A 13264-nucleotide genomic window follows, 5' to 3' on the forward strand; every position below is an offset into this window, starting at 1 on the left:
AAGAGGTGAATAGCTACAAGATCCGATAACTATTAAACGAATGCATTGATATCTACTACTTGACTAACTCCGCCTATCCTATCATTATCCTAACAGATTGCTTTTCTGAATAACAGACCACGCCTCGTAAAAACTACGATACATAAAAGCACTGAAGATGAGAAGTAAAAAGCTCGACGTCGAATGACATAGACGAGGCGAAAGTGGATTGGCATCCATATAATCGGTTGACCCGAAGCTCACATAACATACTCATGAATCGCCGACGGGCCATTCTCATTATACTCAACACGACTCATAAAACCCTTACTGAGACCCTGATCAATCACAAAAACCACCTTGGAGGCAACCTGCGCTCCAAGGAAAACTGCTTCTTCCATACCACGGTGGCTGCCACTGGATGCCGGACCACCGGGCCCATTGAGACCGGGTTGATTCTGGGCAGGCTGCTGGGTAGCTGTTTGCTCCTTCCACTCGGGGAAGTACTCTGGTGGTTTTACGGTGCGGACGGAGGTCGGAGTCTGCGAGTGGCCAGTGGAGCGGTGATGGGAGAGAGGGTCCATTGAAGGGGTTCCCGGAGGCATAGGGTTGCCGGAGTGAGTGGCGGCGACAAGAAGGGGGTTTACACCTTGCCCGCCGGGATGGTGCATTTGACCGGGGAAGCCCGGGGCGGGAGTATTTGTTCCGCCGGTGGGAAGGGGAGTGGAGAAGTTGGATGGAATTTCTGAAGTAAAGATTGTGCCGGACGGCGAGAGGACAAACTTCTGCGTGATTGTGCTGATGAGGGCTTGGGTGAAGCCTGCAATGTTTAGTAAATAGACTGGGACAGAGAATGCGTTGAGAGAGAAAGACTAACCTTTTACCTTGCTACCGTTACCAACGACGATCAGCGAATCCCATAGCTCACTGCGCTTCGTCGCATCCGGCACAGCCAGGATGGTATGATGGATCTGAGTTGCTATATCCTCAAAAATACTGCTAGTCAATCGGTCTCCAGTATCTTGCTTCGGTGTAGCAGCAAGGAACCGCTCAACGCCAACTTCAATATCCCTAGTCTGGCGGATGAAGCGTGAAGGGCCGCTAGGCGCATCCTTCTCTGGCTCTAACTTGACGAACTCCTGGTACTGGAACGTGGCCTTCTCCTTCTTAGAGTTGGGTAGACGAACAGGTTTCGCGCCCTGATCAGCGCCTTTCTTATTTCCCTTCTCTTTCTCCCGCGCGGCAAGGAACTCGCTGGTGTTGCCGCTAACAATAGCCGCAACATCCAGAACACCTTCATCGTCGTCGTCATTGCTCTCAGCGGTGCCGTTCGGGTTCTTGGTCTGGGCATTTTCCACGATTCCAGGCTGTGTTGTAGGACCAGGCGGCTGCCCATCCTGGCGTGATGTAGCAGCGGCACCCGGGAGAGGTGTCCCTGCCGGCAGAAGCTCAGTGATGTTGCTCCGCTTCAGCTGCTCGCACATATCCCGCGTGAAACCCTTCGAACCTAGTAGCTCCAGAAGCCGGTCGGTCAGGTAATCACCGCCGCAGCCCTCCAATGCAATACCTCTTCCATGTTCATTGACCACGAAGTCTGTAACCGCGGTGACGTCCACCTTGTTCTTCCCAACATCAATAACAGTTGCAGTACCGACGCCGTATCCGTAGCAAACGGCAATCGCTGAGTCCATCAGACAAAATGCAGGCGTCTTGAACTTCTCAAAGACAAATTGAGTTATTATCTCCCGATCCCGCAATGACCAAGCCGGTTCGGCAATAAGCATGATAGGCGTATGGAATGGCGGGCTGAGCGTGTTATACACATGCGTCAAGAGAGCGAAAAAGCACGGCCAGTCGACGATGCGTCCGTTCTCGATAGGGTAGATCGCCCCTTCTTCAGACGCGACGTCTTCCTCGTAGAAAACCTCCTCTACCGTCTGGCCGTTCTCACCACCCTCGCCCCCTTCTTCACCCGAGTTCTCTGTGTTATCGGTGTTCTCTACCTTGGTCTTGTCGGTGTTTTCCGTCTTCGGCGCGTCTGTATATTCCTTCCCTTCTTCTTGCGGAGGCTGGTCTTTCATCTCGACGTCCTCCTTCTCCCCAGGGGCGGTCGAGCCATTGGCAATTTTAACTTCCTGTCGCCTCTCGCGGATCTTGTACGGTTCGAATTCGCCCTTCTTTTCACCCGGGAACATTCGCGTCGGGAAGCGCCATCGAGCAGGTGTGAACGACTCGGGGAGGCCGAGTTGCGCCAGGGTCACTTGCGATCCTGGCGCAATCATCTGGCAGAATTAGCATTGCTCCCGCTTAATAAAAACAGTAAATATCTCGAGAGCATACCAAGATATGCTCATCCTTAAAAGGTGGCATTTTTAGCTTGGGTAGGCTGTGCTTTCAATGATAGTCTTAAGGTTCCGCGGTGTTTGCTGCGATTGCGCGCTGAAGTTCGGGACGCCAAATGCGGTTAGTGCGGTTCAGGTAAGAAACGACATTGTATCTGACCTTAATCTCTACCTCCAATGTTGTTCCATGTGTATACGACTGTGCTCTTCGTGCTAATGGAAGAATCTGCTGTCGAAGTCAAAAAGCTTTCATATTTGTTCGTGCAGTCTGCTATGGAGCTCTCCAGGGGACGCCCAAAAAGCGAAATATATCGAAATAATACCCCTGAAGTCTACATGAATTGAATGAAGATGAAACCAGGGACAGGAACATACACGATTGGTGATTTAAACTAACGAGACCGACCTAAATATATTTCCCTCAAGTGTACTATGATAGAAGCCTATAACTCCATAACCCTTTAAGTATAACTCCGTCCGTCATGACCAGCACGAGCCCTCATTTGGTATACGATCTGCATGAATAAACCATATTCCTTCACTCAGTCCCCTCCGGCGCAGCATGATACTTCTCCGTCGCCGAGCGGAACAGCTCCTGCTGCTGACGAAGCAGCTCCTCCTCGGACAACCCACTCTGCTCCATCTTGCTCTGCTTTTTTTCCCGCGACTGCAGGCATAGAAGTCACCCCAGATGTCTCGAATTCCCAGGGAAAGAAAGCATACCTTCAATTGCTCCTTATGCTCCTCCGCAACTGCAAGGACATCCGGGACGTAATCGCCAAACCCGAGGTCACGTAGAGCCCGCTCCACATGCTCACAGGCTATGGTTTTCTTGGCTTCCTTTTCGCTGATGTCGTTCGCTTCGGAGGAGATTAGGGTGATGAATTCAACGCAGCATTCCATGAGAAGGTCGCGCGCGTCTTTGGAGAAGGATTGTCCGGACGAAGGGGGGAGGATCTCGGTGATGATTTTCTGGACCGTCGCTGTAACTATTAGCGATAGTTCCGCGACTCAAGAAGCACACCGCCGCCCGCGAAGGAAGATCGCAAGGTAGTCCACACCTTTAGGAAGCGACAAGTCGTCATTTGCTGTGGCCGTGTTAGCTAGTGACATTGTTGCGCCAAGACGCGAAAGACGTACAGCTAAACTCCCTATCTGACATGATTTCGGTATTTGTCTAAGGGGATCGCAAGTGCAAGTCTTCTGCAGAGGCGTATAGATTAGACCCGTGACAGTATGGAGTCAGCTGTTTCGTTGCCTCTTTGTCCGAGCGTAAGCCTGACGGACCCTCTTTATCGCGAATTATGGATGCGACGAGCGGAACGGATTAACCAGGCGGCAGAAACCCACCGCTCGGGCTACTTATCTTCGGCGTGCGATTTTTTTCGGCTTTGTGTTTTTTCATCTCCCACAGAGAAATCTCAATGTGATGTTCTTTGAGAAATTACCTGCAATTTGGCATTATGCTCTTGACTAACTGATAAGGTATGTTCAATCAACTCTGCTTGCCCTCTTTTACCATGATGAACATCGTTGTCGCCCCTATCAGACCATTTTATGGTGACGTACACTGTCCAAGCCAAACGGACCACTGATACCACACTCTCATAATTTATGCCACTCAGCGCCTGCTTGGTCATTGCTGACATTTTAAAGCATTAGGACAGCCTTGCTCTTCAGCAAGCCGAGCAGCCATTCCGTAGCTACCATGAAAAGGTACGGCAATGACATTCTTTCTCTGTCTTCTATTTTTGTGATGAACAAACTACATTCCATGCTAAGTATGAAGATGCGCTGCATCTAATGCTTAAGAAATGTACCTGCTTTTCATCTTTCGGCTGATCAATTCTATTCTGCTATCTTGTTCTGGCTTGGTTTATAAGAGTCTCGCTGACTCGTCTATAGTAATCTAGCATCACGCCTGGAAGGCCGCGAGTTGTTGATCGTTCCACCTGATCCTACATTAGCACTATCCGTAACAATTAGAGCAGAAACTTACGAAAGAAACTTCCCGCTCAGCTCTTTAGGCGCATCAAGCACCAACTTGGCCATGACATGCCCAGGTTGCTCGGGCTTCAGCAACTTCCCTTCCTTGTGCACTGTCGTAAATTTAGAATGGACCTGCGGCTCGAGTGTCGTCGCATGATCCTCCCTCAGTTCCCTCTGCATTTCCGTGTCGACCATGCCCGGCCGGATAGAAATGCTTGTAACATCCGGCTCCTCCTCACCCAAGCTCAAAGCCAAATGATTCATTGCGGCCTTTGTGGACCCGTAAAGCCCCCATCCGCGGTACGCAGAGACCGCAGCTCCCGAGCTCGTAAACACAATCTTTCCCTTGCTCTCCCGCAACTTCGGCAGTGCCGCCTGCACGAACGAGACAAGGCTGAAGAAATTCACATCATAGCCCTTCTTCCACTCCTCGATATTAGCAGTCGCAATTTTGCCCACCTGCCCCAAGATACCATGGTTCAGGACCAGGCCGTCGATGCGTCCGAAGCTCTTCAATGCGAGCTCGACTGCTCTCGTCGCGAGCGAGAAGTCGGAAATATCTCCGTTTAAAATAGCGACTTGGTCCTTGTATTCGTTCTTCAGGGCCTGGAGGGGCTCGACGCTTCGCGCGATCACGACGACGTTGTGCGATTGGGGAGCGGAGAGGAGGTATTTTGTGATGGCGAGACCGATGCCTAGACGGTTAGCTCGAGCAATTGGAGTAAGCTTGAAAGCACGTAGGTAGAAGTACCTCGAGAGGCACCAGTGACAATGATTGTTTTGGCCATTGTGACTTCTAGTGTTAAGAGTGAAGGTTGTAAGGCTGAATTTGTGGTAGAGGGAGGAAGAGATTGCGGGATACCTCGAGGTTTAAAATGATGTAACAAGCCGAGGAGGGGTCGCGGGGTCATTGTCAAGCCAGACGATCTACAGCAGACAACAATTCTGAATGAATGAATATGGGAAAAGGTCCAATTAGATAAATCTACTCATAGTCGTCATGTCTATAGCCAATGCGTTTCATAGTCATCGACCATTTGTAGCAATATAGAACGCTGATGCCCACTATATATCAATGTCTCGTCTTACCCTCTTTATCGCGCAACTCTGGCCACCATTTGGCTAATTGATGAATTAATGCAACAAGTCAAGCAACTAGAAATACAAATGCGAAGCGAAGCCCAACAAGAAAAAGTTGCATCAGAGATCTAGCAGCCCTTCCAAACGGATAACAATCCAACTTGGCTGATCGAGGGAGTGGTGAAGATAGTATTGGGAAAACAGATTAGTTATTTTATCGGTATGGTCACCCGACCAGTTTGTGTGTGTTGTCCTCCGCGTTAAACGCGTCAAAGTTGACGTTCGGAAATGAAAATACGCGCAATCAAGCAATGATTATGACTGCGTAGTTTGTGTGGTAGTGGCGTCGGTGTCGCGGGGCATCGCCCTTAAAAGGGTCTTCAACGTATTCGCTAGAGCCGGCGACATCCCTATTGGAATAGATGGCCGTATGGAGCCAACTCGATGACTTGGCATAGAAAGTATAGTTAACGATCTCCTTGATCATATCATTTGATGATGATCGATCTAGGTGCTTCCTCCCCGGGCCCAAGTCCAGACTCACTATTCCTGCTTATCCCCGCGGGAAACAGCAGTTTTCCGAGTCACTCCCAGGGCAGCGAGACCGGCAACCGTCCCGGTCCACCTCCAGGCTTGGGACCCCAAAAACCGGGACGAGGCCGACGATAAAGGCGCCTAAAACGTAACAGGTCAAAGAATCCGCGTCTGTCATACGGAGAGGGCGCTATCTCCACAGTCTGCAAACCACACCACACCACATTTCGACGCCTTGACACATACATATTCCTATACGAGCCCGATTCGACGTTGCGCTGCGGTACATTAGGGTGTCAATTTCTCGGTTCTATGGGAAACTGAAGAAACTCAATGGCAACAACACCGCTTTACCAAGGAAGTTTGGATCATACCGGAAAAAATCAAGCAAGATGCCCACCATAATCCTTGGCGGCGGCATAATCGGCTCCTCAATCGCCTACTACCTCTCCAGACAAGATCCGTCCGGGGCCTCGCAAATTCACATCATCGAATCCAGCAACACACTTTTTTCATCCGCCTCCGGATACGCCGCAGGCTTTCTGGCAAAAGACTGGTTTGAGCCGTCTCTCCTCCCGCTCGGCGAGTACTCTTTCGCACTTCATGAGTCTCTAGCTGCTGAACATGGCGGGGACAAGAAGTGGGGGTATATGAAGGGGACGGCGCTGAGTTTGGGGAGTACGGATGCTGGGTCGGGAGGTGCAAGAGGGGACGATTGGCTACGGTCTGGCACAAGCCGCGCTGAGACGGCGACGACGAAGCCGGTTGTCCTTGAACAGGGGCCGGAGTGGTTGACGAAGCAGAAGGCGACGGCGTTAGAGAAGATCAGCGAGGGTGGAAGTGTGGCGCAAGTGTATGTGTACTTTCAGCCCTCTTAACTCAGATTAAAGCTGACGAACACAGTGACCCCCTTCGCCTCTCACACTTTCTGCTCGAACAAGCCGTCTCCCGCGGCGTGAAACTGCACCAACCCAGCAGAGCAACCTCTTTAGTCACCGACTCTTCAGGGATGGTCACTGCCATAAAAATCCTTAACCACACCACAAAAACCGAATCAGTCCTCCCCTGCACAAACTTGATTATTGCGGCGGGCTCCTGGACCCCTCGCGTATTCTCATCTCTCTTCCCCTCCTCGACAACGACATTTCCAATATACCCATTAGCAGGATACTCCCTGGTCATCCGCTCTCCGCGGTACACAGAAAGACACGAAGAGGAACTCAACGGTGAAAGCCACGCAGTTTTCACCACGCACCCGCCCACCTGCGGATTCAGTCCGGAGATCTTCTCTCGTGAAGGAAGCGAGATTTACATCGCGGGTCTGAACAGTCGCGAGATTCCGGTTCCGGAGCGGGTGGAAGATTTGAAGGAGCGGTACTATGATGAGAAGGAGATGCAGAAACTGAAGGATGTCACCGTGAGACTTATGGGCAAACTCCCCGTCGGGAAGACCGAATCAACTGATGAAATCGCCAACACGAATGACCTGGAAATCCTCCGCGAGGGCCTCTGTCTCCGGCCCGTTGCGGAACGCGGCGTGCCCTTTGTGAGCAAGGTGGAAGACTCGGCTCTGGGTGGTGTCAAGACCGCTAAGAACGGCGGCGTGTTTGTTGCGGCAGGCCATGGGCCATGGGGCATCTCGTTGGCTCTGGGAACGGGCAGTGTTGTTGCAGACTTAGTAAGAGGGGCTACGCCTGCTGTTGATATTCGGGGATTGGGTGTTGGGGAGGGGAAGGTGAAGGCGAAGTTGTAGAATTCAGATAATGGTTGACAAAGACTGCTTATAGATTCCGATAGACCATGGTGCTTTAGGCGCCATACTTGCAATGTACTTGCCGAGTAAAAGAATGAGACCTGGGGGGCCTCAGTCTCTTATAAGTGAAGATTTGGAATCTGGAGCGATCATAATATTGGAGGTATTACTTCAACTAAGCGAGACGCAAGACACACTGGTCGCCGCTTCCGGGACTACAGGGCTCTCTACCGAGACAAAAAGGACTTTTGCGTCTTACAGCCAAGTCACAGATGTATTCTGGCAGGCACCTGCAGCAGCTGACGGGAAATCTGAAGTTCCGGGTCATACGAAGGCTGCGGGCCAACCTGGATTCTGCTGCAGGAGAAAGCCCCTTTTTACCGCGGTCGCTGCCGGCTGATTCGCCCTCAACTCCATTGCAGAATGACTGAATCATCACCACAGAGCACTTTTCTGGCTAAAAGAGGAGTATCTATTGATATAGACGGTGTCTTCAACGTCCGAAGTTTCGGCGGTTATCCCAGCAATCTCAGGCCCAACTGCTTCACCCGCGATAGCATCATCTACCGATCCGGCCATCTGAAAGACATCACCTCACGAGGAACTATACAAATCCGCGATTTGGGCATCTCGACGGTTATTGATCTCACCAACTCGGGTGAAACGAAAGCGCTCTTTACGGGCACGTCGAGCCTCAGCCAATGCAAGGTACTGAACCTTCCTCTAGCGAAGCATGGATTCTCAGTCCAGCAACTCGCGGACAAGTATAAGAGGTATCTTGAGGAGGGGGAGAAAGTGAGTCTTTGGGACATTAGAGTAGTATGTGATCTGATATGCCTAGGCTATTGCAGAGGGCTACCTCAAGCTCCTCATTGAAGGCCACCAAGTCATCCGGGACATTTTATTTTTGATTCTCGACAACCCTGACGATGTATTTCTTGTTCATTGCGCGATGGGCAAAGACCGCACAGGGGTCGTATTCGCGGTCCTTCTCTCCTTAGCCGGGGTCCCAGACGATGCCATAGCAGACGAGTATAGTCGAAGCGAGCTAGCACTGGAAGCAGCGTTGCCTGAGATTGCAGCCGCGATCAAGAAAGCTATTCCGACGGTTACTGATACGGAGGCGCTGAAGAGAGCGAGGATTGTTATTCAGACAAGGTACATAGTCTCTGTGCTCCCTGGCTTGTACTAATAGTGTTCTAGGAAGGAGGCGATGCTGCTTATGCTGCAGATGATGGTGGAACGGTTTGGTGGGATGGTGCAGTACCTGAAGAACTGCTGTGGTGCTAGTGAGGAAAATATTGAGCTCATTCAGACTTTATTGACTTTTACAGCCAAGGACACCGATTGAGCGCTGTTTTTGAACTGTCACCACGGATAACTAGGACTACGGCAATCTAAGCATACCTCCGGGCTATTATAAGGACTAGTACAAGGACTAGCCAAGAAAGAGAAATCAGGTGATTTATCCAGTAGAGATCCTTGACAAGTAGTATATGGCTAGCTAAGGGGAGATGGAAGGCTATATCGCATCGTTAATCAGCCAAGCATGGGCACCTTCTCAAACGCCACCTCAATCCCCGCCAGCCCATCAAGCCCCAAATCCTCCTTTGTCAGCACTTCTTCTTCCTTAGCACTAAACGCCTTCCCCCCAGCATCCTCGAGATAAGCATGTGAAGCATCCAGGACATTCCCCCATACCGGCCACAGCACCCTATACACCTCCCTATCAATCTTCACACATCTCGCCTGCACTCCCTTTACCTTTCCAAACACCTCCACTACGTCACCAATAGACCGCTGCTCGAGCACAGCAGAAACAATCTTTCCCGGTAGCGTCTTCCCCGGCTGCTCGAGAATTGCCTTGACAAACAACCCAGCATTCACCTTCTCGTCGCCCAGAAGAGGGACTTTCGTTGCCGGATCCACGCCCGAAAAGGTCACGTAGTTCCTAACCCCAGTCTCACCAAAGGCGCAAACCCTGTTTGGATGATACAGCGGAACTGCCATATTCCCAGCATACCACCCAAGCCAGACGAACGTCGTCTTCTTCAGCAGCTCCGGAACAGAGTGTATATACCGGTCGACCGCGTTCTTACTTTCATAATACGGCACGGTAATCCGGCCCTCCGAGTTCGTCTTCGAATCCGGCAGCGTCGACCATACATAATGCTTCAGTGTCTCAGTTGCCGCAGCCGCCTTTGCAAGATTAATCCCGGCGTTCGTTTCCAGCTCCATCGCGCCCTCGATGCCGTGGGTGGGGAGGTTTTCGAAGAAATTCGTGACGGCGAAGACCGCGTGGCTTCCTTTGAAAGCGGATACCAGCGACGAGAGATCGTGCAGGTCTGCTTTTATGACTTCAATATTTTTGTCGAGAAGGGTTTGAGCTGCGGCGCTGGAGGGATTGCGGGTTATTGCGCGGACGGTGTACGTTGGATCAACAAGGTCGTGGAGGGCGGTTACCACGGAGCCGCCCTGGGCCCCTGTTGCGCCGACTACGGTGATGACTTTGGACATGGCAGTGAATGAACTTGTGGATTGGCTTTCCTATGATTCACCGTTGAAAGATGATGGTCTTCTCCTTGTGACGGGACATTGGGTCCTTAAGTAGTCCTTTGCGTTGCCTGAAAACTGTAGCTATGGGCACTCAGTAGCCGCAGAACTACGAGCTTCCGTTAGAAATTTGTCATACAATGCGGGCCTGACAAATTCATGAGACTGATTTCCGATATAGATGCCGGCTTACTTGGTATGTTGCGGACTGCGGGCTGCGGTGCGGGCAAATGTGGACCCCGCAACTTGCCCTAATTCCGTCAGCAATGTCTCCCTAGGTATGACAATAAAACACCACGCAGAACATCACATATAAAGCCCGTCTAGGACAAAGTAACCAGCTATCTCGGGTACCCCAGCATCTAGCTCATCATAAAGCATAGTATCCAAGCATTATCTGTTTGATAACCAACCATCCCGCCATCCCATCGATTGAGAATGGCCATTATAGAACTTCTCCTTCCAACATTCAAAACAGACCCTGAGACACAATCTCTGCTGCAAACTCAAGCGTCACTGCTCTTTTCCCGCTTCCTTGGCGTGCCCGGTCTCAGGTCTTTCTTTCGTGGCAGGATTTTAGCTGATGCTGGCGAGCCTGTTGACGAGAGCAGCGGGCGCGGTGTTCTCGTTCTAGGTACGTTCCATACTCACGCAAATTCCTTTCTGCACATTTAGACAGCTTTTTGAGAATGGAGCCTGAAGCTAAAGCTCGTGTATTTCAGAGTGGGATGAGCTGCCTTCTTTTCATGCGTTCTACCCCAATTCCCGCACATTCCAGGAATTCCTAGCTGTCGCAAGACAGTTTGTCAAAGCCCCAGAGTACCCGGAGTTATTTGAGACCAGGATCTCTTCAGTTCCATTTACGGAGTCGAGCGCCACGCAGATTATCAAGGTTATTGAGAAGCACGAGACAGAGCGGACATGGAAGAAACTCCAAGCCGCTGTGGTGTCGCAGCGTACCGGGGCCGCGGCCTTCTCCAGTGCGGGCGGGATCGAAGATCAAAAAGGGTATTTTCTAGGGATGATCAGGTGGCAGAGTCTGCAGGTATGAGTAGTTATCCCCGGTTTTGGTTTCTTTCTTGTGCTAATAGGATCGCGCTGTAGAACTACGAGCAGGCAAGAGCGAACGAGGATGTGGCCGGTATCCTCCAGGAACTCAGCGGCGGTGAAATGCTCCTTGATATAGTGGTACAGGTGGAGCGCATGATTGTCTAGAGAGGCGCTCTGGGAAACCTATTGCGGCCGGAACCCACTGAAAGAGCGGCGACGGTAAAGGTACATATGTAGCATACCATTTCCAACTCAAGCGATAGCCAAATCTCCACTCCCAATCAGAGCCAGACCATCGAAAGCCTCAACCGCATCCACTCCTCGACAAGGAACAATCAACAACCGCTCGAACGGATCCAGGAGTCGCGGCGTAGAGACAAGCCAGCATGCCAGAAAATCCTCATATGATATTGTCCCGTCTACGGCACCCTCCCCACCCACTTCTTCAATAGCATGCCAGGCCGCTACTGCTGTTGAGACTGGCAGTTTCGCTAGCGTATGCAGTCCCACACAAACGCCTTCTCGGGATATCGAACTCACACCGTAGAGCATGTACACCACTATGGCAGTGCGACGGACGCATTCAGCAAGGACCCACGCATGCCGGTCCGCTGCATCGCCAGTGAGCTCACTTTGTGAGCGGGAGACGAGTCGAAGAGCCCGCGCCATCAGGAGGCTTTGTTGTTGTTCTGCGGTTGATCGCTGCTCGAGGGTCCCCTGGAAGAACCGGATAGTTTGGTAGAGAAGGAGCGCCTGTAACCTTGCAAGATCATCAAGAAGGGTCGCTGGCTCGGCATGGTTCAGCAGCTCATTAACTTCGCTGTCGATGGCTTTGAATAACGTGTTGCGGTTTGCGTCGGATAGAAGACACGACGAACAGGAGATGCCAAATGCCATTCGGATAGACTGTGGCATCGACATGCGATAGAGCTGCCGATGAATGAAAATCGTTTCGCCCTGTTTGGCGAACTGCGGAGGGTAACTCTTCAGCTCGCCGATAAGCCATTGCCAGCTTTGACTGCTTCCTTGGATGGGCAAGACCTCGCCGAGGGTGCCGAGGAACCGGGTTAGGCTTGATAGACTTGGCGGGGTGTTTGGCAGGGTCCAGGTTGGTGTAGATCTGCGGCGGAGTGGTGGGTACTGGAACTGCTGAATTTGATCGAAAATGTCTGCAATGGTGCCTGTCTCTAAAAAGTCCAGACCAGGGCTGCCGGACGCATCCGGTATCGCCGCGAAAGAGACGTCGCCCGTAGCTGGAGCCGTAGGGCTATTGTCTGACTCGGAGTGCGGCTCACTACCTGAGACGCTGACAGGCGGATACGCATACTGACAAATTTTCTTGGTCTTTCGACAATATTCGCATGTCGGATAGGCGAGGTTACATCTTCGCCGGCCTTTGAAGCAGGCGTTGCATGATTTGCGTCGTAAAGACATTGTGGTGGGAACGATCCGGCGGTTGCTGACGGAGGGGCTGGGATTACGGAGCTGAATAACTGCGATACATAACTAATTTGACTAGTCAGGGCATTACTAATTGATCCAATATAGGTCAGTTTACTAGTCATTAATCACTTAACAGAGTAATCACTGGGCAAGCTCCATAACTTACGGCTGATCTTGTATAGAACAGTTCGCCAACTTTAATCTAACGCACCTAACAGAATCAAGTCAAATAGAGCAAGTCTCCAGCAGACATGGTATCACAGAACTCTCGCCGACCACAAACTTACTGTCATGACTTCAGCTACAGTAAGTTGTTCGCAAAGTGGGAACAGAGTCGTATCTGAGGTGCATTGTGGGTAGGGGAGATGTCGGCGAGAATGTAGTAAATCCACCAAAAAAAAAAAAAAAAAAAAAAAAAAAAAAAAAAAGAATTAAAAATAAAAAAAAAAATAAAATAAAATAAAATAAACAAGAATAAAACCTAAAATCAAAATTGGACAGAATAGAAGAAAGTAAAATAAAGGAAAAAAAAACTAGCAGA

The 13264-nt window shown here is 50.8% G+C and overlaps 8 protein-coding genes across 8 annotated transcripts; 3 read left to right on the forward strand and 5 right to left on the reverse strand.

Annotated features, from left to right (window-relative positions):
• Window positions 1-61: 61 nt before the first annotated feature.
• On the reverse strand, window positions 62-2365 carry BDW70DRAFT_18849 (putative chromatin remodeling complex subunit (Arp9)). The gene is made up of 3 exons (XM_073743470.1): window positions 2320-2365; window positions 857-2261; window positions 62-799 (listed from the first exon to the last, which is right to left on the reverse strand). The coding sequence occupies exons 1-3, from the start codon at window positions 2347-2349 to the stop codon at window positions 240-242; spliced, it is 1995 nt and encodes a 664-aa protein (XP_073591036.1). The 5' UTR covers window positions 2350-2365; the 3' UTR covers window positions 62-239.
• Window positions 2366-2735: 370 nt separating this feature from the next.
• nctB (negative cofactor 2 transcription regulator complex subunit NCB2) lies at window positions 2736-3570 on the reverse strand. The gene is made up of 4 exons (XM_073743471.1): window positions 3462-3570; window positions 3383-3409; window positions 3045-3304; window positions 2736-2988 (listed from the first exon to the last, which is right to left on the reverse strand). The coding sequence occupies exons 1-4, from the start codon at window positions 3481-3483 to the stop codon at window positions 2860-2862; spliced, it is 438 nt and encodes a 145-aa protein (XP_073591037.1). The 5' UTR covers window positions 3484-3570; the 3' UTR covers window positions 2736-2859.
• Window positions 3571-3740: 170 nt separating this feature from the next.
• Window positions 3741-5229, reverse strand: BDW70DRAFT_145216 (SDR family oxidoreductase). The gene is made up of 4 exons (XM_073738392.1): window positions 5064-5229; window positions 4227-5007; window positions 3978-4037; window positions 3741-3806 (listed from the first exon to the last, which is right to left on the reverse strand). The coding sequence occupies exons 1-2, from the start codon at window positions 5219-5221 to the stop codon at window positions 4317-4319; spliced, it is 849 nt and encodes a 282-aa protein (XP_073591038.1). The 5' UTR covers window positions 5222-5229; the 3' UTR covers window positions 3741-3806; window positions 3978-4037; window positions 4227-4316.
• An 868-nt stretch (window positions 5230-6097) lies between these two features.
• BDW70DRAFT_166380 (NAD(P)/FAD-dependent oxidoreductase) lies at window positions 6098-7677 on the forward strand (the record flags this gene model as incomplete). The annotated part of the gene is made up of 2 exons (XM_073741973.1): window positions 6098-6777; window positions 6828-7677. The coding sequence occupies exons 1-2, from the start codon at window positions 6317-6319 to the stop codon at window positions 7675-7677; spliced, it is 1311 nt and encodes a 436-aa protein (XP_073591039.1). The 5' UTR covers window positions 6098-6316.
• Window positions 7678-8071: 394 nt separating this feature from the next.
• On the forward strand, window positions 8072-9148 carry BDW70DRAFT_145223 (tyrosine-protein phosphatase). The gene is made up of 3 exons (XM_073738393.1): window positions 8072-8472; window positions 8519-8835; window positions 8881-9148. The coding sequence occupies exons 1-3, from the start codon at window positions 8101-8103 to the stop codon at window positions 9026-9028; spliced, it is 837 nt and encodes a 278-aa protein (XP_073591040.1). The 5' UTR covers window positions 8072-8100; the 3' UTR covers window positions 9029-9148.
• Window positions 9149-9216: 68 nt separating this feature from the next.
• BDW70DRAFT_154367 (uncharacterized protein) lies at window positions 9217-10194 on the reverse strand (the record flags this gene model as incomplete). Its single annotated transcript, XM_073739833.1, has 2 exons — window positions 9217-9658; window positions 9701-10194. 2 exons carry the CDS (start codon window positions 10192-10194, stop codon window positions 9217-9219), a joined length of 936 nt encoding a protein of 311 aa, XP_073591041.1.
• A 474-nt stretch (window positions 10195-10668) lies between these two features.
• BDW70DRAFT_164703 (uncharacterized protein) lies at window positions 10669-11445 on the forward strand (the record flags this gene model as incomplete). The annotated part of the gene is made up of 3 exons (XM_073741530.1): window positions 10669-10864; window positions 10953-11275; window positions 11335-11445. The coding sequence occupies 3 exons, from the start codon at window positions 10669-10671 to the stop codon at window positions 11443-11445; spliced, it is 630 nt and encodes a 209-aa protein (XP_073591042.1).
• Window positions 11221-12726, reverse strand: BDW70DRAFT_145225 (Zn(II)2Cys6 transcription factor domain-containing protein). Its single transcript, XM_073738394.1, has one exon. It carries the CDS (start codon window positions 12712-12714, stop codon window positions 11533-11535), a length of 1182 nt encoding a protein of 393 aa, XP_073591043.1. The 5' UTR covers window positions 12715-12726; the 3' UTR covers window positions 11221-11532.
• Between the last annotated feature and the right edge of the window lie 538 nt (window positions 12727-13264).

This window comes from Aspergillus foveolatus, assembly GCF_047715535.1.
Source record: "Aspergillus foveolatus strain CBS 279.81 unplaced genomic scaffold BDW70scaffold_128, whole genome shotgun sequence".
NCBI lineage: Eukaryota > Fungi > Ascomycota > Eurotiomycetes > Eurotiales > Aspergillaceae > Aspergillus > Aspergillus foveolatus.